Source organism: Cenococcum geophilum (assembly GCF_001692895.1).
Source record: "Cenococcum geophilum 1.58 unplaced genomic scaffold K441scaffold_3, whole genome shotgun sequence".
Lineage (NCBI taxonomy): Eukaryota > Fungi > Ascomycota > Dothideomycetes > Gloniales > Gloniaceae > Cenococcum > Cenococcum geophilum.
Genome location: NW_027137561.1, coordinates 2,232,018 through 2,256,849, shown reverse-complemented (window position 1 = coordinate 2,256,849; position 24,832 = coordinate 2,232,018). Strand labels below are relative to the sequence as shown.

The following is a 24,832-nucleotide window of genomic DNA, read 5'->3' as shown; positions in this document are numbered from 1 at the left end:
ATACCCTAACCTAATACTTATAAGACGCGCCAGTACTAAAAAAAGCGCGCTTTTACTAGAATTAGACCCTACTTTACCCTAAACTATTTAACCCTTCTACTAAAAATCTTATAGTATACGCCCTTAAAATAACTAATTAATTAATTAATTAGATTATAATTAATAAATACCTAAACAACGAGTTTATTTAAGAGACGCTGAAGCTAATATAAGATGGTATTAGACGCTTTAAAAGGATTTCTTTAAGTAAATATAAAGCTTATAGAGACCGCTTATACTACTAAAACCACCTAGTTATACCTAACTATAACGAACTTAAGCTTAAGCTCCTTAAATATGTATATAACCTACTAGTAGCCGGCCACCCAGGCTAAGGAAAAACCCTAAAACTACTTTAATAAAAATACTACTAGCCGAATATATACAATACGATATAAAGGTATATCTTTAGCTGCTATATCTACCGATAAGCTAAAGCTTTGCGTAAGATATATAATGGCCTTTTAAAGCTACTGCCTGTTTTAGACCAAAGATAGAAGAATATCTTGCCCGCGAAGCCCTACTGCACGCGTCCACGTCGCCGCGGGTGGAAACATCATCAGGAAATCGTTCCTTTTGATGGCTAAGTGCAGAGGCGATGGTAGGGAGCCGCCGCAGCGCATACAGCGCTGTCGTCGCGGTTCTGTGGTGTTGAGCTCGCGACGCGTACCACGTACAATGCATCGCCCTCAACAACACCAGGAGCCTTACTGCCTCCGCATAAGGCTCTTGCTCTACCACCTAGGGAGGCCTATCAAGGGAAACTGGGATACGAAAACCACCCGATGTACGACTACCTGGCTCGTAGCCAGGCCCGAAACTGGCCTTATTAGCTAGTAGACGTGGACGCGTCCTAGGCGTACAACAGAACACCCTTGGGCTTGCACTAGCTCTGAGATCGCAAAGGAACGCGGCGAGGGCGTAGGGAACCTCTTTTTATAAGAACTTGTTAAGGTTAACGCGTCGCAGATACCTCGTACGAAACTTGTTAAGGCCCAAGGCCACCGCGAAGAACTTGTTAAGGCCCTACCTAGAGAACTCGTTAAGGCCCCTCTACGAGAGCCTATCCGGTACATCCAGGAGACTCAGAAGAGGGTCTTAATAGGCGTGGTGCGCGCGACCTGGACGACAGACGCGACAGCGACGCGACAGCGACGCGACGGCGACCAGACGGCTCGACGAGGTGGAAACACGGGCAAAGCTCTAGGTAGCGGAAACACAGGCCAGCTTCGACGGCCCCATGGCGTTCGACCAGGTGACTCATAGGAGGGTCTTAATAGGCGTGGTGCACGCAACCTGACGCATACATAAGGGGGAGGCTGTAGGGGAAACACAGGCCAGTCGGACGAGGACTCGACAGTTAGAGACACAGGCCAGCTTATAAAAATGGGGGACACAAGCTTGGTTAGTAGGAGAGGGGGGAGCAGGTCGTCCGGTGCGGGACCTGTCTCTATGGCCCCCTCCTGCAAGACACGGTCGGCCTGTCATGAGGAGACTCCTACAGGCAACGCGAAACAGGAGCTAGTAGTATATAGGGTGTTGCGCCCCTATATTACTACTAGCCCCTGCGGGGCGTAGTACGTAGTTAGCCACTGCCGGCTCTAGGGACCTCACCCCTTAACTGGGCCCTGACCCCTGGTGTACCTGGTAGGCAGGCAGGAGCACGTCCTGGCCGGAGAGACTACTACGTGGCTCGAGAGAACGGATGCGCGTGTCGGTACATCAACAGACGGAACCGTTCGCTAGGACGGTATGCCGGTGAGACGTGCTTATGGAGCAAACAGGAGTTACTCAGGCGGAGAGGTTTTGGCTGGGCCTCGACGTAGAAGGTGTACCTATCTACATTGCAGGATGCAGCTACGACGCCCTCGTAGGATTACCGCCAATAGGCGCGTGAGATGGGAGTTGCGACCCCTGCAAATGGTAGCTTATGCCCGTGCCGGCGGAAACAATGAAGAGAGGCGTGAAACTAGAGGCTATGGAAGGCTTCCTAAGCCGTGCGAAAGCGTACCAACTCGAGGAGGAAACTCTTATACAGACCGGGGGGCGGACTGGTACTCGGGCTAATCCCGTTATAAGGATATCGAAAGAACTGGTGAGATTCCCTGTGTTATTGGGTGGTGGCAAGCCAACTGCTTGTAGACTAGGACTAAAGCACTAGAAAACTGGGGTAGAGGCCTGGGTAAGCAGGCATGTTAACTCTACTATATTACTAGCTAATATATATACTACCTGTCGTATCAAAACTGGCAGGTGGAAAAGCCAGTGCTAGCGTCTATAGCTAGAACTAAAGGGAAACAAAATATTCCTCCTTACAACTACAGAAGAGTATAATGCAGATTTCCTAGTCAAGTATAAGGATATCTGGCATAACTGCTTTACCTTTCAAAGAGAACAAAAACTAGAACCCTGGGTTCAAATTATAGCCCATGGGGTTCCCCACCCTACCTTTTCTAGGAGAGGGAGGCTCTAAGCTTCTAAAAGAAGAAATTAAGACCTTTAATCCTATAAGGATACAAGGACTACCTAGATGGATCTCATCTAGTAAAAAAAGACACAATCTACAGACCAGATTTGTCTCTATAGTTTTTACTATAGAGAACGAAGAAAAAAGACAAGAAATCCTTAAGCAAAAAGAGATATCAATTGCAGGTACAGCTACTAAGGTAGTAAAATACCTCGAAGTCTCTCCTACTACGCAGTGTATAAGCTGCCAAAAATTTGGCCTATAGGAGACAGGTGCTCTACTAGAGCCTGCAGATACTGTGCAGCTGTACATTTATCTAAAGACCATTCCTGTTCTACCTGTATAATAACAGGCAAGCCTTGCCAGCCATACCCCCTCTTTGCATTAATTGTAAAGAAAAACACTTTTGCTAATAGTAAAGACTGCAAGACTCTTAAAGCAGCTAAACTAGTACGTGAAGAAGATTCTATGGAAGAATAAAACAGATAGGATTCTAGAAGGAGGCAACTCCTACTAGGCTCTTAAAAAGATATTAGAGAGCAAAAGGACAGAATAAATTGCAAAAGGACAGGGACAGGTGTTAGGATTTCATAGTTTTTCCTACTGTTTTCTTATTCCCTAGTAGTTGTAGGAACTTAGGGTTTACTAAGGAACTATAAACTCCTAGTTTAGGAGTTTATAAACTACTAGGATATAGCTACTAGTACATATTAAGCTGCCTAGAAAGGATTTATGTATATAGAACTATAGCGCCATAGCCTAGAGGCTGCATGCGCAGCAGCGTGGTTAGTTGCCCGACGTCTGGATCGTTAAGGTTCAGACGGCCAGATTGGCCTCTTAATTAGAGCTGCCGGATTGGCCTGATTAATAAGGCCCGATTGCAAACGTCTACAGACGGCGGACAGGGCAGCATAGCTTAGTTTTAAGCCTTTTTAGGCATAGTTTAGGGGGAATTTAGGGGGAAAGAGTAAATGCACGGACCATGCACGGACCAAAAACAACGCGAACGCGTCTATCTACCCCTCTTTTACGCGTATCCAGGGGTACTAAGAGCTCTATCAGTCGGATCCAGTCCGGATTAAGACGGATAACTTCATGGACTGACTGGATTGGGCAGCTAAAATTTGGGCGATCAATCGGGTGACGGTTAGTCTACGGACTGGCCGCTTAATCGACCACGCTGATGCGCAGTATTGTACGTAGTATAATACAATTGGATATAAAAAATAAAAAAATAAAAAAAGAAGAATATCTTAATTAACTTTATTATTAATCTCCCTATAAGTAAAGGCTGTATAAATATTATAGTAGTTATAGACCGACTATCTAAAATAAGATACTTAATCGCCTACCCTAATATATTAACACCTGCCGTTACCTAACTGTTTCTAAATTACGTATAGAAACTCTATAGACTCCCTAAAACAATTCTCTCTAATAGAGGCAGCTAGTTTATCTTTATATTTTAGAAAGAACTAACTACCTAACTCTATATTAAAGTACTGCTATCTATTATATATTACCTAGAAACGGACGGCTAAATAGAACTTATAAATACTATAATAGAGCAGTATATTTAGATATACACGTTATATTTATAGGATAACTAGATTAACTAGCTTATATTCGCTAATTTTACCGCAAATAATTCTATCTTAGAAACTATAAAGGTCTCCTTATTCCTAGCCAACTACGGCTAGTATCTATAAATAGGGTTTAAACCCTTTAGTAATATTCCTTGCCCTACTTATTACGCCTTATAAGTTATAAAAGTAAATAAATTTATAAAGAAAATAGAGGAACTATAATAGTTCCTTACTAACGAGATAATATAGGCCTAATTTATCTATAAAGCCGCAGCAAATAAAAACCGAACCCTAGCACCAGCCTACTAGATTAATAACTTCGTCTAACTAGATATAAAAAATCTAAATATAAAATAACTTACTAAGAAACTTAATTAAAAGAATGCTGGCCCTTATAAGGTTAAGAAGGTTATCTCCTCTTACGCCTACTAACTAAAGCTCCCTAATTTGGTTTAAATCCACCCCGTATTCTATATATTAATCCTTACCCTATCGCCTCTATATTAGATACTCTACCTAGATAAATATAGGACCCTCCCCTACTAGTTAAAGTAGATAGTAAGAACGAGTACTTTATTAAAAGAATTAATAATATTAAGTACGATAAACGGAAACGCTAATATATATACTGTAACGGCGCTATCGCACGTTACCTGCCAAATTCTACCATATTCTGTTGACCTACGATTGGCCCGCCCAAAGCTAGCGCCTTAGCGGCTCACCCTATATATTTATTTATATCGGTCCTAGCGACCCCTTTTTCTTCTTTTTAGCTTAGTATCTTTGTAATATAGTATTCTATAAGCTTCGGTTTAGAGGCATTTATACAAGCCGTAATATTATACTAAGCTCACCCTACTTTGCCTGGGAAGGCCTTAATAATATCCCACCCTAAAGAAACTTCGTCTGCAATAACGCATTAACGCGCTATACTTAGACACCAAAACAACTCTATATTACCTGGGAAGGCCTAAATAATATCCCACCTTATAAGCCAGATAGGACTGGACCTATACCCCCGGAATTAAAATTAAAGCATATAATACTAACAAACCTTAGGAAGCTAATAATGGCACCTAAAGTAAGCTTATCTAAGAGAGCTGCCTTTACCCGAGAGGAACCTAAGATCTAATTAGGATTAGAAATTAAAGATAATAATAACGTTATAGACGTACGCGAGTAGATTCGCGCCCTTGCAGCTAGCTAGGAAGCCAATCGTCTTAAAGTAAGAAATATATAAGAGACCCTATAAGAGATCCTAAAAAGCCTTACGGCCCTATAAAATAGCCTAGCTTTCCCTTTNTAAAGCCCTAGCNNACCTATTTACTCTANTAAATATAATATACTAGGGAGTACGGATATAATAATAAAGTAATTAAAGTCCGTTAAGCTCTTTAACCCCCTATTACTATCTAACGGGATAGACCCTATCTTTAAGAATTGGAGGATTTAAGTATAAGGAAAGCTCCGCGTTAACTATAACTATTTTCTTTTTAAAGAAGCTAAAATGCTCTACCTTTTTAGTTAAACTACTAGGGANGCCTAATGGCACCTTTAAGCCAAGTTTAAGGATGACTCCCCTGTCTAATTTATATCTGTTAATAAGATAATACGGTACCTAGCGGCTATTTATATTAACCTAAATAAAGTATAGGATGCCCGTTATAACTATAATCGCCTAATAATAAAACTAAACTAACCCTTTACTAAATTTTAGACTTAATTCCTATACCTTATAGGGGAAGGCTAGGTTCCCCTTAAGAACTACTAATTAAACCTATATAATAAGCTAATAATCCGGCTATAAGAAAATATTACTATAACCTTAGATAACCTATTAACCTATAAAAGACTTATAGCTTATTACCTATTATTAGACTTAGAACTAAAGCGGATTAACGCCTACCCTAATTAGTAGAAGCAACTCCGTAATAATTGGAACTCGCTAGCTATACCTATAGGAGCTAGAGTAGGAAGATAAGTTATAACTACGCACTAGTAAGCCTCGCCTAACTAGTTACATACTACGCTATTAACTAGTATTCGCCGCAATACTTTAATTGACCCTGCCTTGGCCATATACTATAACTATAATAAGTAGGGTTACTTTACCTTATCCTGCCCGGAGCTAAAGGATATAGGCAATATTAAGGAGATAGAGGAAGGAGAAACGTCCGATAAGTTAGGAAAAGAAGAACCCTAGGAAAAGACTCCCCCCTAGGGTACCCTATTAATCTTAAAGAAATTAATCTTAGTTAGTTAATAGGTGGAAAGTATTTTATAGTTTTATATATAGTATCTCGGAATAGATATGGAGTTAATATAACCGCCCTTATTAACACTAGAGTAAATAGCTTCGCCTTTATAAATACTACCTATATAAATAATGTTGCTAAGTTTCTAAATATAGAAGCCATCTAACTAGAGAAGCCTATTTAGGTAAAAGGCTATAACGGCTAAGCCGGTCGGCCTATTACCCACGTCTTAAAGTTATATATTACTCTTAACGGACAACGCTAATATAGTATCCCCTTTTATATCCTAGACCTAGGGTCCTATAATATAATCCTTAGACGAAAATAAATATCCTATTTTAATATTTGGTTAAATATATAATAAAGATGGTTCGTTTAGCTAGAGGATAGACTAAGGTTGCTATCCTTTATTAGGGAGATCTAAACTAACCGCAAGATACTAGCCGTAAGGGCTAACTCTACCTACTAGTAGGATGTCCGGGCCCATAACCTAGCCTTTACCTAAGAAAATGCCCGCCGCGAAGCTAGAAAGAACTTTATACTAATAAAGATACTCTCCTAAAGCGCTATGTTTAAAGAGGACTCTATATATAAAAGCGGGATAGATAGTAATATAGATAATGTCTAAATTGCACGAATTTAACTAGTATAGAAAAGAACGTATTAATAGGATATAAGGGATAACCTCTAAAAGATATAACAGGAGCTAAAAGGAGTAATAATAACGCTAATACTCTAGAAGTCCCTAAAGTTACATACGCCCCTATTATTAGGCAATCCCCCCACTATAAACATTGCTATAATTAGTGCTATAGCGTTCCACTTTAATATATACTAGAAGGATAATAAGGTCTTTATAACAAGCCTATATAAAATTAACTAAATTATTAATAATAGAGAGAAAAGGCTAGCTGAGGAAACTAATAAGGAACTAATTAAACGCCTTTTTTTTACTATTTATATAGAATATAAGGATGCATTTTTTAAGGCAGCCTTAGACAAATTACCCCCCTACTAGACGTATAATTATAAGATTTAATTAGAAGCTAATAACTCGCTAGGCTATAGCCCCCTCTACTATTAATTAATGGATAAGCTAAAAGTAATAAAGTAGTACTTAATTAACAACCTAGATAAAGGGTTTATTAAGCTAAGTTAAGCCCCTTTTACTTCCCCTATTTTATTTATAAAAAAGCCTAATAGAGGCCTTTGTTTTTATATTAACTATTAAAAGCTAAACACTATTACCTAAAAGGACCAGTATCTTATTTCTTTAATTAATGAGACCCTTATATGTCTAAGCTAGGTAAAGATCTTTACTAAACTTAATATCCGCTAAGCTTTTTACTAAATTAGGATAGACCCTATATCTAAAGACTTAACAATATTCCGTACCCGTTATAGTTCCTATAAATATAAAGTTCTTCCTTTTAGACTAATAAACGAACTAGCTACGTACTAAAGGTATATAAATAACGTTCTTTTTAATTACCTTAATTAATTCTGCACGGTATACCTAGACGACATTCTTATATACTTAGATAATAAACTTAAGTATTAAGTTTATGTTAAGAAGGTCCTAGAGAGACTACGGAATACGGGCTTATAAGTTAATATTAAGAAATATAAGTTTAGGGTAAAATGTATAAAATACCTTAGGTTTATTGTGATTATAGAAGGAATTAAGGTCAACTTTAAGAAGGTAAAGGTAATCTGAAACTAGAAGCCCCCTTATATAGTAAAAGGAATCTAATCCTTCCTTAGCTTTTGTAACTTCTACTACTAGTTTATCCGTAAATATAGAATTATAGTAAAACCTCTTATATAACTAACCAGGAAGGATATACCTTTTATCTTTAATAATAGCTATATAAAAGCCTTTAAAGAGATAAAGAATCGGCTTATTTCTTCCCTAATTCTTTATTACTATAACCTAGACCTTAAATTAATGCTAGAAATGGACGCCTTTAATAGGGTTCTAGCGGGAATCCTATTACAGTTATATCTAAACAGTAAATAGTACCCTATAGCTTTTTTTTTAAAGATAATAGACCTAGCTAAGTATAACTATAAAGTATATAATAAAGAAATACTAGTTATTATTTAATTACTCTCCTAATAGTGCGTAGAGCTTAACGGTATAAACTTCCGGATTAAGATATATATAAATTATAAAGCCCTAAAGTACTTTATAACTATAAAACAGCTTACTAGATAATAAGCCTAGTAGGCTAAAATACTCTTCTATTTTTTTTTATATAATTATATATTATTTTAGTAAGCAAAACTTTAAGGCTAATACTTTAACCTAAAGAGAATAAGATACAGAACCCTAGGATAAGCTAAAGACCTAATATCAGACGCGCGCCCTCCTTTATTTAGAATAGCTTAACCTATAAATCCTTAAGGAGCTATACTTTTAGTAAAACAAGCTAGCACTAATAGAGGAATCCTTAGATAAGCTAATAGGGCAAATTAACCGCCTCCTAACTATAAACCGCACGACTAATGCCTTAAGGGCCCTTTGCGAATAAGCCGTAAAAGGGGACCCCGATTTTAAGACGGAGGAAGGATTGCTCCTATACTAGGAGTAGCTTATAGTCCCTAATATTAATAATTTATAGACTAAACTAATCCGCGAAGCTTATTGCTAAGTCTCTATAGCACACCCTAGCAAGAATAAGACCCATAAAATTATTAACTACTACTATTACTGGCTAAGAATAGTCGCGAATATTAATTAATATATATAGAACTGCGAAGACTACTAGAGAGCTATAATCCCTTAGGATAAGACCCTAGAATTACTTAAGCTACTCCTAATACTAGAGCGCTCTTAGTAGTATATTTTTATAGACTTTTATAAACTACCTAGGAACCGTAACGGATACGATATAGTTATAGTTATAGTTAACCAGTTTAGTAAACGCCCGTTTTTAATTCCCTATTATAAAAACATTAATGCTAAAGAAGTAGCCTAGCTATATGTCTATTACGTCTACCAAATCTATAGATTACTAGATATTATTATATCTAATTATAGGCTATAGTTTATATCGGCCTTCTAGAATAAGTTTACCTAAATCTTAGGTATTAAGCTAAAGCTTTCTACGGCTTATTACCCCCAGATAGACGGTTAGATAGAGATTATAAATTAGTACCTAGACTAGAGGCTTAGGCCCTTTATTAATTATTTTTAGGACAATTAGTCTAAACTATTACCCTTAATAGACTACGCGCAAGTAACCTTACCTTATAACTCTATAGGGTTTACCCCGATTTAGCTAGAAATGGGATACCCACCCTATATAAGCTTTAACTGGAAAAGGCTAAAAGAACCCCAGACTGTATAAGAGAAGCTATTCTATACTAAGGCCTAATAGTACGCTAAATGATTGGAGGAAGCCTAGACGGTAGCCCGTAAGAACCTAAAAAAAGCTTAAAAGTTAATAAAATAGTAGGTAAACAAACACTGTTAAGAGCCTAATTTTGCCCCTAGTAATATAGTTTGGGTTATAATAAGGAATTGGAAGACTAAACGACCTAGCTATAAGCTAGACTACTAGATAGTAAGACCGTATAAGGTTTTTAAGAAGATAGGTAACTTATATAAGATAAAGCTCCCAGATTTAATTAGGGTTTACCCTATTTTCTTACTAGATAAGTTACGGAAAGCTATAAATAACCTATTACCTAGATAAAAGAACGAGCCTCCCCTACTAGTTTAAGTAAACGGTAATAATAAATAGGAGGTTAACAAAATACTGGCCTATAAGATAGTATAGGGAATACTAAAATATTATATCTAATAGAAGGGCTACAATCTTAACCCAACCTAATACCCTATATAGAACTTTATAGGCTACCCCTAAAAGCTTAAAGAATTCTATAATTAATACCCTAATACGCCTAGACCCCTAAAGTACCTAGATAAATAGATAGAATGCTAGTATAATAAAGATAATAAGTTACTAGAAGAATATAGGGACAAAAACGCCCTAAAGCCCTAATACAGCTATCTGCCGAATTCTGCCGTTTTCTGCCAGTACTATAAAATTTCAGATATTTAGGAACTTTAACCGCTAGTTAAAGTTATCTAATTAGTTAGATCCGTGCTAAGACTTTTAGCGGCTACTCGTTCTAGCCTAGTGCTTTTACTTAGCCTACAATCGCCCTTTGTACTTAGTTTAGACATACTTATATCCCCTTTATCTCCTTATCTTATATTTTATAATTCTATATTTATAAGCCTAGTGCTACCCTATTTCTAACTAAGCCTAAGGGCAGGCTTTCTTTTAAAGAGGGGGGTGATGTAACGGCGCTATCGCACGTTACCTGCCAAATTCTGCCATATTCTGCCAACCTGCGATTGGCCCGCCCAAAGCTAGCGCCTTAGCGGCTTACCCTATATATTTGTTTACATCGGTCCTAGCGACCCCTTTTCCTTCTCTTTAGCTTAGTATCTTTATAATACAGCATTCTATAAGCTTTGGTTTAGAGGCATTTGTATAAGCTATAATATATACCTTATAAAATAGAAAGGCTTTACTAAGCCCTTATAGAAACCCGTTAACTCTATAGGACTTATATAAGCCGTAAAAGACTTTTATAAACTCTACCTAGAACTACTATAACCCTATCTCGTAGAAACTTAAGTTTAAAGGGGGGGTACTGTTATAGGACACCCTCGTAATACCTTATACACATCTACCTATTTCCACTAACTTAGCAACTAGAGACTAACCACAAGATAGTAATCTAATAGTAATTTGTAGCAATCTAACGGTAATCTGCTATATTCTGCTATATTCCACTAAGTTCTACTAAATCCTACTAAGTTCTGCCAGGACTACTACTTAAATCCTATTCTACTCTATATACGTATTAATTAAGCAACTAAGCTAACAATATATACCCTTTCTTCCCGTTTTCTTACCTTCTTTCCTTACGTAACGTCTAAACTTTATTATATAGTTTATGTATATAGCTTAATAATATCTACTCCGATATATATTATCGCCGCTTATACTTACTCCGTGACAGTAGACTAATATATAATTATTATAACTTATTAGTATTAATCATAAGCTAAAAGTCTTTATTATTAGTTATAAACGCCTATAAGGCCGTATATATAGTAGAATCTAGGAGAGAATAACGCGAGGAGTAATTGGTCTTTCTATTATAATATAAGTTTTACTCTTTATAAGTTTTTAATAATTTTAAAAAATAGTTATTTAATTTAACTATACTTTAGGCTAGCTAGATAAATAAACGTATAAGAAGTAATTTATTAGGTCACTATTATAGAACATATATCCTTTTAGGCTCTTAAGGAATTATAAAAGACACGTAACCCTAAACCAATTGTATGCGTTTAGCATTAAAAAATACTCGGTGATGCTTCGGGGTTAGTGTGATCTCAATGATTCGAGAGCTGCCAAGAGTCTTAGCGTTGATAATCCTTGAGTAAAGCCAGTCCACGAAAACTGACGTCGACCGGTATTCTTTTCAGCAGCCATGCCTCTCGTCGACAACTCGCAGATAAAGTCTGCGAGTCTCCATAATCCCTTACCTCTCTCGCTTCACACCTATGTCTGGCCGTTCCTTGTCATCTGGCCAGCGTTCTTTGCATTCTACCTCTCCCCGGAGCGATACGAGAAGCACATACAGTCGTCAGAATGGACATTCGTGTGGTCAGGAAGCATCTTCTCCATCCAGGCATTGATCTGGCTTACTACCCACTGGAATGTTAACCTAAGGTCACTCTTTACCACGACTAAAGCCAAAGACATCCGAACGGCCCAGCTGATCAAGGTCATCCCCGTGGCGAATGCAGGGTCGGCGGAGATCTGTCCACTAAAGCGCGACAATATTGGAGGAAAGCCGAACATCTCGTTCCTTTTCCAAAAACGACGTTTCCTCTACAACCCTGAGAAGAAGACCTTCGCGCCTTTGTCGTACGCGCTCGATGCGGAACCCAAACCACTCATCAAGACCTTTCAACAATCGCGCGGCTTTAGCTCTCCTGCAGAAATTGAGCGCCTTCGACAACATTATGGCGATAACTCCTTCGATATCCCCGTTCCTACATTCACCGAGCTATTCAAAGAACACGCCGTAGCGCCCTTCTTTGTCTTTCAGATCTTCTGCGTGGGTCTTTGGATGTTGGATGAATACTGGTATTACTCGCTGTTCACTCTCTTTATGCTGGTTGCTTTTGAGAGTACAGTTGTTTGGCAGCGGCAACGGACCTTGAACGAATTCCGCGGAATGAGCATCAAGCCTTACGATATTTTAGTCTACCGGCAAAACAAATGGCAGGAGATTTTGAGCGATAAACTTTTACCAGGAGATGTGGTATCAGTGGGAAGAACAAAGGAAGACAGTGGTGTGGCATGCGATATGGTGTTGATCGAAGGATCAGCGATTGTGAATGAGGCCATGCTCTCAGGAGAGAGTACTCCAGTTCTGAAGGACTCCGTCCAACTTCGGCCTGGAGATGCGCAAATTGAGCCTGAAGGACTCGACAAACATGCATTCCTCTACGGCGGCACTAAGGTCCTTCAAGTAACCCATGGAACATCTAGCGAAGATGACCTTGACGTTGTTCCTAAATTGGCTTCTGGGGTACCACCGCCACCGGATAAAGGTGCTATCGCAATCGTAGTGAAGACAGGCTTCGAGACTAGTCAAGGAAGCCTTGTTCGGACCATGATCTACTCCACTGAGCGCGTGTCGGCGAACAATGTCGAGGCTTTACTCTTCATCCTCTTCCTATTGATCTTTGCCATTGCCGCATCGTGGTATGTTTGGCAGGAAGGTGTTGCCAAGGACCGAAAGCGCTCGAAACTGTTACTTGACTGCGTTCTCATTATCACTAGCGTCGTTCCTCCAGAGCTTCCCATGGAACTCAGTCTCGCTGTCAACACCAGTCTTGCCGCTCTAAGCCGATACGCCATCTTCTGTACGGAGCCATTCCGTATTCCATTTGCCGGTAGAGTGGACGTTGCTTGCTTCGACAAGACCGGAACATTGACGGGCGAGGATCTCGTGGTGGACGGCATTGCTGGTCTATCGCTTGGTCAACCAGGAATTCAAACAGGACCAGACGGTGCTCACACGGAAGTCATCTCAGTCGCTGAAGTTGGTACTGAAACTACTCTTGTTTTGGCTACTGCGCACGCTTTGGTCAAATTGGATGAGGGAGAAATTGTTGGAGAGCCGATGGAGAAAGCAACTCTATCCTCGTTAGGTTGGTCTTTGGGAGCCCATGACACGCTTACGAACAAAAATATGCCCTCGCAAAAAGGATCTTCATCTACTACGCACGCCGATATTGTACAAATTCGGAGAAGGTTTCAATTCTCTTCCGCTCTCAAAAGACAGAGCTCCGTTGCCACTGTGGTTGTTACAAACAACAAGACTCACAGGAAAATTAAAAGCACTTTTGTTGGTGTTAAAGGCGCTCCGGAGACAATTCGGAAGATGTTGGTCCACACACCACTAAAGTACGAGGAGACTTTCAAATATTTCACTAGAAACGGTGGAAGAGTCCTCGCTCTCGCATATAAATACCTTTCTCAGGATTCAGAATTCGGCCAGAACCGCATTAACGATCTCAAACGAGAAGACGTTGAGTGCGACTTGACATTCGCAGGGTTTTTAGTTTTGCAATGTCCGTTAAAGGATGATGCCAAGCAAGCTGTACGCATGCTCAATGAGAGCAGCCATCGCGTGGTAATGATTACCGGCGACAACCCACTAACCGCTGTGCACGTTGCCCGCCAGGTCGAGATCGTTGACCGAGATTGTCTAGTTTTGGACGCGCCCGAGAATGATGACTCTGGAGAAAACCTCGTCTGGCGAAGCATTGACGACAAAGTGAGCATCCCAGTTGATCCCACCCATCCCTTAGACCGTGCGATCTTGGACACGAAAGATATTTGCGTCACTGGATATGCGCTAGCAAAGTTCAAGGACCAAAAGGCCTGGAGCCAACTCCTACGACACGCATGGGTCTACGCGCGTGTCTCCCCTAAACAAAAGGAAGAGATCTTGCTTGGACTTAAGGATTGCGGTTACACTACTCTAATGTGTGGCGATGGAACAAACGATGTAGGAGCGCTGAAGCAAGCCCACATCGGCGTTGCTCTTCTTAACGGTACGAAAGAGGATCTGGATAAGATCGCAGAGCATTTTAGGACAACAAAGATGAAAGAGGTTTACGAAAAGCAATGCCAACTCATGCAACGCTTTAACCAGCCAGTTCCTCCCGTTCCAATTATGATCGCACACATCTACCCTCCTGGCCCACAAAACCCACATTATGAGAAGGCCATGCTTCGAGAAGCAGAGAAGAAAAATGCCGCTGGGGCTATTGCTAACAGTGCTGACGCAAAAGAGGCTAATGGAATCCCTACAATCACAACACCTGGAGCCAAGGCCCTTCAGCAGTCCAACCAACCAAAGGATCCTCGGAATCCAGCTCAAGGACTAGCAGATAAGCTAACCCAGTCAATGATGAATCAAGAGCTTGATGATAGTGAACCTCCTACCATCAAACTTGGCGACGCCTCAGTTGCCGCGCCCTTTACCAGCAAGCTGGCTAACGTCATTGCAATCCCGAACATCATCCGCCAAGGGCGATGCACCTTAGTCGCAACTATTCAGATGTACAAAATACTCGCCTTGAACTGTCTCATTAGTGCCTACAGCTTGAGCGTTTTATATCTCGATGGTATTAAATTTGGTGATGGTCAAGTTACGATCAGCGGCATGATGATGAGCGTTTGCTTCCTTTCTATTTCTCGGGCTAGGGTAAGTTAGGTCAGCTCTATATTTAAGGCACGTTCGATGCTAACTTCATCCCCTAGCCTGTCGAACAACTCTCCAAAGAGCGTCCTCAATACAATATATTTAATTTCTATATCATTGGCTCTGTCCTGGGCCAATTCGCAATCCACATTGTAACGCTAATCTACATTTCCCAATATGTACAACGCATTGAGCCGTAAGTTCTCTATCTAAAACTCGATACTCAGCTGTGAAACTAACCCCTAAGTAGTAAGAAAGACAACATCGACCTGGAAGGCGAATTTGAACCTTCTCTTCTGAACAGTGCCATCTACCTCCTTCAACTCATCCAACAGATCTCCACATTCGCCATAAATTATCAAGGTCGTCCCTTCCGGGAAGGCATCCGCGAGAATAAAGGCATGTATTGGGGTCTTGTCCTCGTCTCCGGAGTTGCATTCTCTTGCGCTACGGAATTCATTCCCGAAATTAACGAAAGGTTGAAGCTGGTACCATTTAGCACTGAATTCAAAGCAACGCTAACGGTAGTCATGGTTCTGGACTATGCGGGATGTTGGATTATTGAGAAGGTGCTGAAGCAGCTATTTAGTGATTTCCGGCCGAAAGATATTGCGATTCGGAGGAAGGATCAGTTAGAGAGGGAAGAGCAGAGGAAGAAAGAAGAGGCAGAGGAGGCAGAGAGGAAGAAGATTGAAGCTGAGGAGAAGGTAACGTCGAGTTAGACGTAGATGTAGACGTAGACGGTAGCCGGGTTGGTACAATAATTCAGCATTTATTTCTCTTCTCTTAATTATTTACGTCTGATACACCCCACTAGGTACGTTGACATGACGTTGAATATCTGCCGTACTCCCTTCTGAGCTCACTCCACGTCTGCGGAGCCCACCTCTACCTGGAGCAGATACCGGTGACATGAGTGTCAATTCTTTTTTGCCTTGTCTTATCTCTACTTTATCTCAACTACTCAGTCTCCCAGTGCTCTTATCAATATTCAGTATTGATTAATGATTATTGGATATTAAATATTGACGTTTAATATTCAATATCAATAGTATATCCACTGTTCGCAGCTTATATTTGTGTAGAGGCTTGGCAAAATATTCAATATTTGAATTACTATTCAGTATCAATACCAATACGGCCTCATACTGATATTGAATATTGATAAGACCACTGGCACTCGGTGGTCACTCAGGGAAAGAAAATCTCTATGATCAGAATACCGCAACATTGAAATTGGACATTATTGTTTTTTCTGGGCAAATAAATTAACTAGAAATAAGGTGAAGTAACTGAAGAAGCTGAGGCTGAGAGAGAGAACGTACCTGTACCAGTTGTAGCCACAGAAGAGACCTCAACTGAGGAACAGTCCAGAAAGCCGGCTGTTGCAAAACACGTAGTTAAACCTGCCGTGGTTCACTCACTTTCAAGCTCTCCGCCACCTCGCCGCAAGCACCCACGGGAAAAACTTGTGCCCTCGCAATCCAGCGTCAAACTTAGTAAGAATCCAGTGTGCTCAAAATTCTGGAGTTGGTCAAAGAACCCACAAATTCTTTAGACACAACTGACTATTCAAAAGCGCGGAAACTGGTCTGTTGGTACCTTTTTGCCGCAAGGTCCGCTCTTGATACATAATTGCTGGAGAAAACCAGATGTCGAGCGTACCGAGAGGAAGCCGTCAGCGTCCTACGGAGTCAAGTGCACCGGAACTTCAATTATAAGATTCAATGCAACTTACCACATCACTTCGAGTAACACTAGCTTAGAGAAAGTTAGCCTCTCAATCCCGAGGGTGAACAAGCTCCTTCACCATGAGGGGTCTAGAATCTTATATGGGAATGAGATACGGTTCATGGATAACCCTCAGTGTAACCTCGCGTTTCTACACGATCACACATCCCCAGCCCAACTACCCCAGGAACGTTGTTCTGAAATACCAGACCTCTGCTACGGAAGCTAAATTGAGTAGCATTGCTGCTCCCTTTAAATCTCTAACAGCGACAAAACTTAGTGACTGGAGACGGCAGCTCAATGTCTTAGTTCATTACTGTCCTCGCATCAGCAAAGTCAGCTTAATCTATGACGGGACAATCTGGGATTCGGCTTCCTAGGCCAAAGGAATGCGTGAGGTTTTCCGAAGGCTAGGGATGACGAGGAACAGAGGAGCTATCTGGAACACGCTGCTAGGTTTCACAGCCCAAAAGTTAAATTCGCCCTCCGCATGCTTGATGAAGCTACCTGCTCTTACTCCGAGGAAAAACGGAAGACGCTAGAGATAGCACTTCGGGACTACATGGTAGAGCAGATGAAGGATCGTCCTGAACGTCCTAAGAACATAATGCGTATCTGCGATTGCAAATTTTCTCATTTAAGCCAAGTATGTATCCGCGCTTTGGAGCAAGATGAGTAGAGTCCATTTTAGTTTGGTTTTCTTTGGGATGGAGCTTCATCTTTAAATGGCTCTGAGCTATATAGGTGCTGTGGCTAGTAGTCCTTACTAACAGAACATAGTAAGCACTTTATATAGCGATAATGTTGAGTAAGAGCAGAGGCAGACAATTTGTTCTCATCCAACCTCTGGTTGAAGATGCAATGTAGGCAGGACGGCCCATGCGGTACGGAACTAATGGAAGTCGGGGTGAGTATGCGTACTTATGGCGCCTTCAGCAAGCAATGCCGATTGCTTCGAACCGGGGGTGAGCTTCCTTGAGCACCACATCTTAGGAATATTTCTAGCAATAGACTAAATCCCCAACATTTAATTAACCGCACACATACATACCTTGTCAATTCCTAACCGGATTTGACGCCATTAGTCTATCAGGACACGCTTTTAACAACACGACCCGCTCAAGGGGGCTGGACCTTGCATCAAGGCCTAGCGCTCTCTACGTGTGCCTAATTTTGAAGCAGATCTCTGCATAAGCATGTCTAATCTAGTACTTCCGTAATCCCCAGTTCACAGCCTCGGAAATCCCGCCGGAGGAGAATGTAGCATCAACTTGCTTATACTTTCCTTGGGGGTTGAGGTTGAGGCTCAGCACCAGAACTGCAAAGTGTGTTAAATGCGGGCGTGTATTTTTACGAATATCGCTGAAGCTAGTATAAGTTGAAAAGATACTCTGGATGGTCAGCTTTCCAACAACAACGAAACTCTTGTTCGTTGAAAGGTAAGCAGCGCTCACACCAGTCCAAGAATATGCACATGACCATAAACATGAGCATATTCAACCATGCCAAACTCAGGCCGTACTGTGACATTGTTGTGTTGACTCCATATAATTCATATCCATATCAGCTCGAGCTCCCGGGTAGGAATTCTCGTAGTGTCGTTCCAATGCTTCTTCTGGTACAAGGAATACATTTTCCAAGGTATTATCCTTCCACTCCCTCCACCTTCCTTAAAAATTCTCTCACCCGCCCCACATCGACTCCGTCCGCCGTCTCACTCTCCACAGCCGCGACTAGCCCTCCTACTACTTCATCCACTCGCCCTTCCTCAACCCCCGTACACAGGCTTACCACCTTCCGATACATAGCCTCTAGTTCTCCGTCCTTCTGCTTTAGCGCCTTACTCCGCGCCGCTAGACTTGCATTATTCTTAGCGTACGCCTCTAGCCTACTTCTAAGTACGCCTAAGCTAGGTAGATGTGCGAGGTAGGCCTGCTGCGGGCCAGACAAGCTCGTCGTGTCGATCGGCGGTATTGGAGCCTTGAGAAAGTCGGGTGACGATGACGGCGGTAAGTTTAAACTCCTGACCACCTGCCGCACATGCTCGGGTAGATCGTCAAGCCTGATACTGACCCCCGCGCCCTCCTTGTCTGCGTCGCCGACCTTGACCTTCCCCGCGCCTTGCAAGCTTGATGGGTCGGCGACGCTGAGGGCCCGCCGCTGGGTATCAAGCCACCGGCGTAGGTTAAGGATGCGTTGGGCGCGATCGGAACGAGCGCGCATACGGGTTCGTAGAGCCTCGAGGCGGGCGGATTCGGATTTTTGGAGGGCGGATAGCTCGCGAATTGTGGTGTTGATGCGGTCGATTGAGTCTTGTTTTAGCCGTGTTTCCGCAGCGTACTGGGAGCTGGCATTGGAAAGGAAGGATGTGAAAACTAGAGTCGTGGGTTAACTTAGGAACGACATTAGAGTTAGGAAATAAAAGATTTAGCACTTACGCGGCATCATTTCTCTGCTCGTCTCCTCAACTCTACTTAACGGCGCCTTGCTCTTACTAGGTGAGCTTATCTGGCTCATCGGTGGCATATCACTCCGTTCCACCTCCGTTCCAACACCAAAGTCAATGGGTCTCATACCCTTGTAATTTGGTATTGTGGCATCTGCTTGCACTTCTAACAGTTGCTGAATTATGCTGCGGTTGCCGATACGAGCTGCTAGATTTAATGCCGTATTGCCGGCTTTGTCTCTGGCGTTGACCATCTCTTGCATGAATCTCATGAGGCCTATTGGCTTGACATTTCCGCCATCGAACGATACTGTTTGACTGCTCGGTTGACTCATGCTTCGTACAAGATATTCGAGGAGAGCTTCAAGATAATACTTGCTAGATGCTGCTCGACCTTTGATTGCGCAAGTGACCGCGATATGGTGGAGGATCGTCCTGCCTTGCGCATCTCGTAGCTCTATAAGAGGCGCTAATATTTCAAGTGTCTCTGGGAAGCAACTATGGTCAAGACTGTTATTTACTGAAACTGCACTCATTAAAGGGGTTTGCCCAGCGGCATTCCCTCGAAACATGTTGGCGCCTTTAGAGACGAGCAACCGCATAAGTGAAACTCGAGCTAATGTAGCCGCCCAGTGCAACGCTGTGTTTGCAGTATTATCGATTGGCATGTCGAGGTCTGAGCCCGAAAGATGGAGGATTGCGGGGTGGTTTGTGAAATCAGTTCGAGATTGATCTGCGAAAAGGTCCGTTAAGATGGCCTGTTTCTCTTCTGATAGCTTGTCACTCGGTGGAGGAAGTGGAGGTAATGCGGTCGGAACGTCACCGTCAGCTGTCGAGACGTTATGTCCGGCTTGTTGGTATACGAAAGACTCATTTGGCTCTGTAGGCGTTCCCTCACGCATCGAAACCTCGGCTCCGTTTGGCTGAGAGAATGATTCTTCCTGGCTTGACGGCCGCATCCGCTTTCGTGGAGGTTCCTGCGACTCTGCATGTCCGTCCATATGATTTTCGGCAAACTGTCCTTGAGTCCCATAAGCGGAGTCACTTATCCCATTCGCACCAAAGCTTCGCTCTGACGACAGGCTAGGTACGCTCTGTTGGCTTGCTCTAAAAGATTCTTGACTCCCCATCGGCGGCTGTGGAGGTCGACCACTGGTATTTCCAGGTCTTCGTTGCGAGCTCCCAGGTCTCGGTGCAGGGGAATTCATTCTTGCCACCTTATTCATTGCGGCAAGCGCGCTTGATGCCGTCGAGGAGATATTAGAGAAGAATGTTCCGCCGATGTTTTGGCTATTAGTGCGGCCATCCATACTTGCTGTGTAGAACCTTTTCCGGTTTGCAGCCATAGCTTGCTCCTTAGTAGGGGTGTCAATTCCTTGACCGGCGCTTCCGTCGGCGCTCATGTCGTAGTCCAGCAGAGGCCTCAGAATATCCTCCACACCGTACTGCCGACAGAATTCCCTTCCACGGCGATAATTGATCCATGTTCCTTGGTATTTTCCATAGCCACCTTGAACCTTCTCGTGTTCTCCGGTCAAAATCTCCTTCTCCAAGACCTTTGTGCGCTTGCCCTTGTCCACGCCGGCGACTTTGAGGATCTGCGTCGCATTTAACCAGGAGTCGGAACGTCTTCTCATAACGGCGACACGGTTTACTTCCATTTCGTAGACTGATACGCCCGAATAAACGGCCTTGGCAGCGGGAGAGCGTTAGCAAAACGTGAGTTGTGAATGGGCTAGATGGCGCGCAGCATACCGTATATATCTGGGGTTTCTCCATTTGATGCTGAGAGAAACCATTGGCATCAGAGAAACTCCTGTATCCGGAGGACTGCACGATCATGCTATGGGGCGAGTTGTTGTACATGATGGGCTGCGAGGGAGCGGCTGGGGGAAATGATGATGCCAAGGATGAAAGCGCGACTTGCATAGTGCTGAGCGACAGGAGAGGAGTAGAGAGGCAGATTCTGCGGGGTTTGGTGGTCAAGCTGCAGTGAACATGACGGACCCGCGAGGGGTGAAGACTGCGAACGGGTAAGGGAATGTAACTAGGCCTTTGGCGCTACCCGCGAATTCCACAGGTGTGATCGCTGTGACAGTCTCAGTGAAAGGAGACGTGCCAGGAGGGCGTATTACACGATCGCGACGATGGTGGATGGCCGTGGTTAATTTGGCAAGTCGTGATGGAGCGCCGGGCGGTCGACTCGCGCGTTTTCTTGGTGGAGGTGCGCGCGTCGCCTGTGCTCGACCGCTGCTTTGAGCTAGCCTCTGTCCTTCACCAATTAAATCTTGTCCAGCTAATACGTTGTCAATATTCTCGTCACTATACATCCACGACATCCTCACCAGCGACGCTCCTGCTACCGTCCTAGTAGCACCCCGATACCACTGGGGTCATGCCATCTAAATGGCTCTCTTTAATCAAACGAGCTTCAAAACTCCCGCCAATTCACCTGTTTCGCGCCCTTCTCAGAGAGACAACCTACCTTCCCGACTCTGCTGCACGCCTCTACTTCCGAAAACATATCATCTCTCGCTTCAAAGCGTACCAACCGGCCGCAAGATCTCTTCCGTCATGGGAAACTGGCACGAAACCATACAAACGCCTGAGGCCATATATAATAAGAGAGCGAGCTATAAAAAAGCAAATGGAGGGCCGTAAAGCTCTCACAGTTCTACGCCGAGCTAACAATGGTGATATAAGTTGCCTCGAGAAAGTGCTTCTCCATACGTACGGTCGAATTGGCAAAAGGAGGCACGAACTTCTAGGACATCTCCTCAAGGCTGAAGTTCCGGCCGATTCTATCACGGTTGAAGCTATGTTGAAAAGTTACGCTGCTCTACTCAAAGCACCTTTGCAACAACTTTACCACAGTGATAAAACTGCCTTATCATTCTTTACTGCGCCTCGAAAAATATCCAAAACTGAGTATGAATACGAAATATCTAACAAATACCCCAAATTGAAGGCGGTCATCAAAAGCCAGCAATCCATTTCTGTTCACAACCCTGTGCGATCCATACTCAGGGCTAGCAAAGTAGTGGCGCCAATTAAGAACATTTGGGCCAGACCAATGGCAATCAAACGAGCACGGAATATTGTTCTACGATGGTATAAGTCCACAATGGAAAAGGTTTTACCACCTTTGCCAAACCACGAGTGGGATAGATTATACGGGTTAGCTGCTGGGAATATTGCATGGGAAGGGTTGATCCCGAGACGACCCGTGGGAACCGATCGTTCGCAGACCCAGCGACTTGGAGATTCGTATCTTGCCCGACAGTCGAGCGTTGTTCGCTTTCCAGCACTAGGAAACACTTCGAATGTGAACAGATCCTGGGACATGGCATTGCAAGCATACAGAATTAGAATCTTGGAAAACGGGCTGACATTCAAAACTCCGAGTTTCGCCGATGTACCGCGCGGAAAAGATCGACCGCACAATATCACAAAACGTTTCATGAGAAGACTGTACGCAAGGGTATCAGCCCAATGCTGTAAATTGACATGGGACCCAATTCGGAAGACATGGCAGGTAGAATGGGGCTCGCTTAAGAAGCTGAATCCCAGGCCCTTTTCTGTTCCTGTGGATAACTTCGTTTTCGAAGGTGTTAACAGTAAAGGGAAACTTATACAAACTCTTAGTACACCTCGTGGATAGCGTCAACCGTTCCGCGGTCAGAAAAGGGTAAAATACAGATACAAAGCTGGAGCCCAATAGAGTAAGCAGTCCAAAAGCTGGACACTGGAATCTTTCACCGAACAGCCTTCTACGCAGTAATGGTAAGTGTGCAAACGGGCTCTATCAATCCGATAACAGCGATTTACCCATCGGAGCCGCGGAAGACGCTCCGGAGAGCATGCCATTAAACTGAGGGTTTAAAAGTAGAAGGAAACTTCTGCAAAATATCCAAGGAGTAAGAACTCATGCCTTCCGGAAGACTAGCTATTATCCACCTCTAGTTTCTCTTATGAGCTAAATTCCCCAAAGGCATGACTTGCGATCCTAAATCCAAAAATACACTGGATGGCACTCGGGCATCCTAAAAGGCTCTTGGAGGTGTCATTTCATATTAAATGTCACATTGGACCTTGGATTACTGGAAACTGTAAGCATTTACAATTTTTTATAATTTTTCGCTGATTTTTCTGATTTTTCAAATCATTTTATCGAATCGGCAACTTCCGGCGGTAAGTAACTCAAATCTGTCATCCTCCATTTCTTTGACCAAAGGGCGTGTTCTGCCATCTTCATGAATATAAAGCAACCAACGTTCCAATTCCTGAATCACCCTCCCAGTTCACCATTCTAGTTCAGATGGCTTCCGAATACACAATTCGCCCCGCCACACGTGAAGGTTCTTAACCCCACTTGCAATTGCACCTTAACTCCGCTAATTCACATTCATTCCAGATGTTCCAACTATACTCTCACTAATCCATGAGCTCGCTGCATACGAGAATGCTACTTCTTCGGTTGTCGCTACCGAAGAATCTCTCGCTCGGACCCTCTCCTTTGCACCGAGCTCAAACAATACTTCCTCTCCTTCAACCCAGAACTCAGGCTATGCAAAGACACTTCTCCTCACAGCTCCAGAGGGCGAAGTGGCAGGCATGGCACTATACTTTCACAACTACAGCACCTGGCGCGCCGCTCCCGGCATCTACCTAGAAGACTTGTTCGTGAAGCCAAAGTACCGCAAGCGAGGGTACGGGAAGGCTCTCATACGAGAGCTGGCGAAGGAAGTTGTAAATATCCATGGCGGTAGACTTGAGTGGTCGTGCCTGAACTGGAATAAGCCAAGCTTAGACTTCTATGAAGCATTAGGAGCGAAGAGGATGTCTGAGTGGGTAGGGTTGAGAGTCGATGGTGACGCGCTAAATACATTAGCTGGGGGGAAAGAGTGAAGCGAATAGGCGGGGAAATAGTTGGAAGGGCTTTTTGATATCAATGGGTACCCGATCACTACCCGAAGTCGCGCGACAATATGTTCCCTCAGTATGTCTAACTTCGCTTCTAAGACCCAAATCCCCTAGATAGCAATTCGGGTAGGCCTTTTCACGTTACGCCGCCTAGGGTAACGTGTCATTGTGTCTAAACATAAACCCTTTTTTGATTATCGTTAGTTTTTACATCCCCATGTAAAGTCGTGTTTCGCTCATTTACCACACTCCATATAGTGCCAGGTATAGAAATGAACTAATTAAAGAGCGCCTGATAGCCAGTAATTTCAGCATGCTTTTTAGCATAGATGTATGGATGCATAGAGGCGTGAATGAGAATAGAACTAATTAACTCATGAAGGAATTCCAAGCCTGAAAAAAAAAGTGTCAGCCTATCCATTATCGACATGAAGGAATTCCAAGCCTGAAAAAAAAAGTGTCAGCCTATCCATTATCGACATGAAGGAATTCCAAGCCTGAAAAAAAAAGTGTCAGCCTATCCATTATCGAATACTGTAGATCGTCAGCCTCCAGTTCCTGCACATAT

The 24,832-nt window shown here is 42.8% G+C and overlaps 5 protein-coding genes across 5 annotated transcripts; 4 read left to right on the top strand and 1 right to left on the bottom strand.

Moving 5' to 3' along the window:
• The first annotated feature begins 3,473 nt into the window (after window positions 1–3,473).
• On the top strand, window positions 3,474–3,682 carry K441DRAFT_651970 (uncharacterized protein). Its single transcript, XM_067647288.1, has one exon. The coding sequence runs from the start codon at window positions 3,489–3,491 to the stop codon at window positions 3,648–3,650; it is 162 nt and encodes a 53-aa protein (XP_067509266.1). The 5' UTR covers window positions 3,474–3,488; the 3' UTR covers window positions 3,651–3,682.
• An 8,154-nt stretch (window positions 3,683–11,836) lies between these two features.
• K441DRAFT_702586 (putative cation transporting ATPase) lies at window positions 11,837–16,254 on the top strand. Its single transcript, XM_067653412.1, has 3 exons — window positions 11,837–15,167; window positions 15,224–15,360; window positions 15,415–16,254. Exons 1-3 carry the CDS (start codon window positions 11,868–11,870, stop codon window positions 15,884–15,886), a joined length of 3,909 nt encoding a protein of 1,302 aa, XP_067509265.1. The 5' UTR covers window positions 11,837–11,867; the 3' UTR covers window positions 15,887–16,254.
• A 1,970-nt stretch (window positions 16,255–18,224) lies between these two features.
• K441DRAFT_601699 (apses transcription factor-like protein) lies at window positions 18,225–21,521 on the bottom strand. Its single transcript, XM_067645239.1, has 3 exons — window positions 21,097–21,521; window positions 19,334–21,032; window positions 18,225–19,270 (listed from the first exon to the last, which is right to left on the bottom strand). Exons 1-3 carry the CDS (start codon window positions 21,268–21,270, stop codon window positions 18,540–18,542), a joined length of 2,604 nt encoding a protein of 867 aa, XP_067509264.1. The 5' UTR covers window positions 21,271–21,521; the 3' UTR covers window positions 18,225–18,539.
• A 215-nt stretch (window positions 21,522–21,736) lies between these two features.
• On the top strand, window positions 21,737–23,002 carry K441DRAFT_601696 (uncharacterized protein; the record flags this gene model as incomplete). The annotated part of the gene is made up of 2 exons (XM_067645238.1): window positions 21,737–22,623; window positions 22,711–23,002. 2 exons carry the CDS (start codon window positions 21,737–21,739, stop codon window positions 23,000–23,002), a joined length of 1,179 nt encoding a protein of 392 aa, XP_067509263.1.
• Window positions 23,003–23,659: 657 nt separating this feature from the next.
• On the top strand, window positions 23,660–24,249 carry K441DRAFT_535814 (acetyltransferase; the record flags this gene model as incomplete). The annotated part of the gene is made up of 2 exons (XM_067642390.1): window positions 23,660–23,699; window positions 23,756–24,249. The coding sequence occupies 2 exons, from the start codon at window positions 23,660–23,662 to the stop codon at window positions 24,247–24,249; spliced, it is 534 nt and encodes a 177-aa protein (XP_067509262.1).
• Between the last annotated feature and the right edge of the window lie 583 nt (window positions 24,250–24,832).

Coding starts and splice junctions, on each gene's coding strand:
- K441DRAFT_651970 (XM_067647288.1), top strand. CDS start 3,489: ATGCACGGACCAAAAACAACGCGAACGCGTCTATCTACCCCTCTTTTA.
- K441DRAFT_702586 (XM_067653412.1), top strand. CDS start 11,868: ATGCCTCTCGTCGACAACTCGCAGATAAAGTCTGCGAGTCTCCATAAT. Junction 15,168..15,223: donor TTTCTATTTCTCGGGCTAGG/GTAAGTTAGGTC, acceptor TTCATCCCCTAG/CCTGTCGAACAACTCTCCAA. Junction 15,361..15,414: donor TATGTACAACGCATTGAGCC/GTAAGTTCTCTA, acceptor ACCCCTAAGTAG/TAAGAAAGACAACATCGACC.
- K441DRAFT_601699 (XM_067645239.1), bottom strand. CDS start 21,270: ATGCAAGTCGCGCTTTCATCCTTGGCATCATCATTTCCCCCAGCCGCT. Junction 21,033..21,096: donor AGAAACCCCAGATATATACG/GTATGCTGCGCG, acceptor CCCGCTGCCAAG/GCCGTTTATTCGGGCGTATC. Junction 19,271..19,333: donor GAGCAGAGAAATGATGCCGC/GTAAGTGCTAAA, acceptor CCACGACTCTAG/TTTTCACATCCTTCCTTTCC.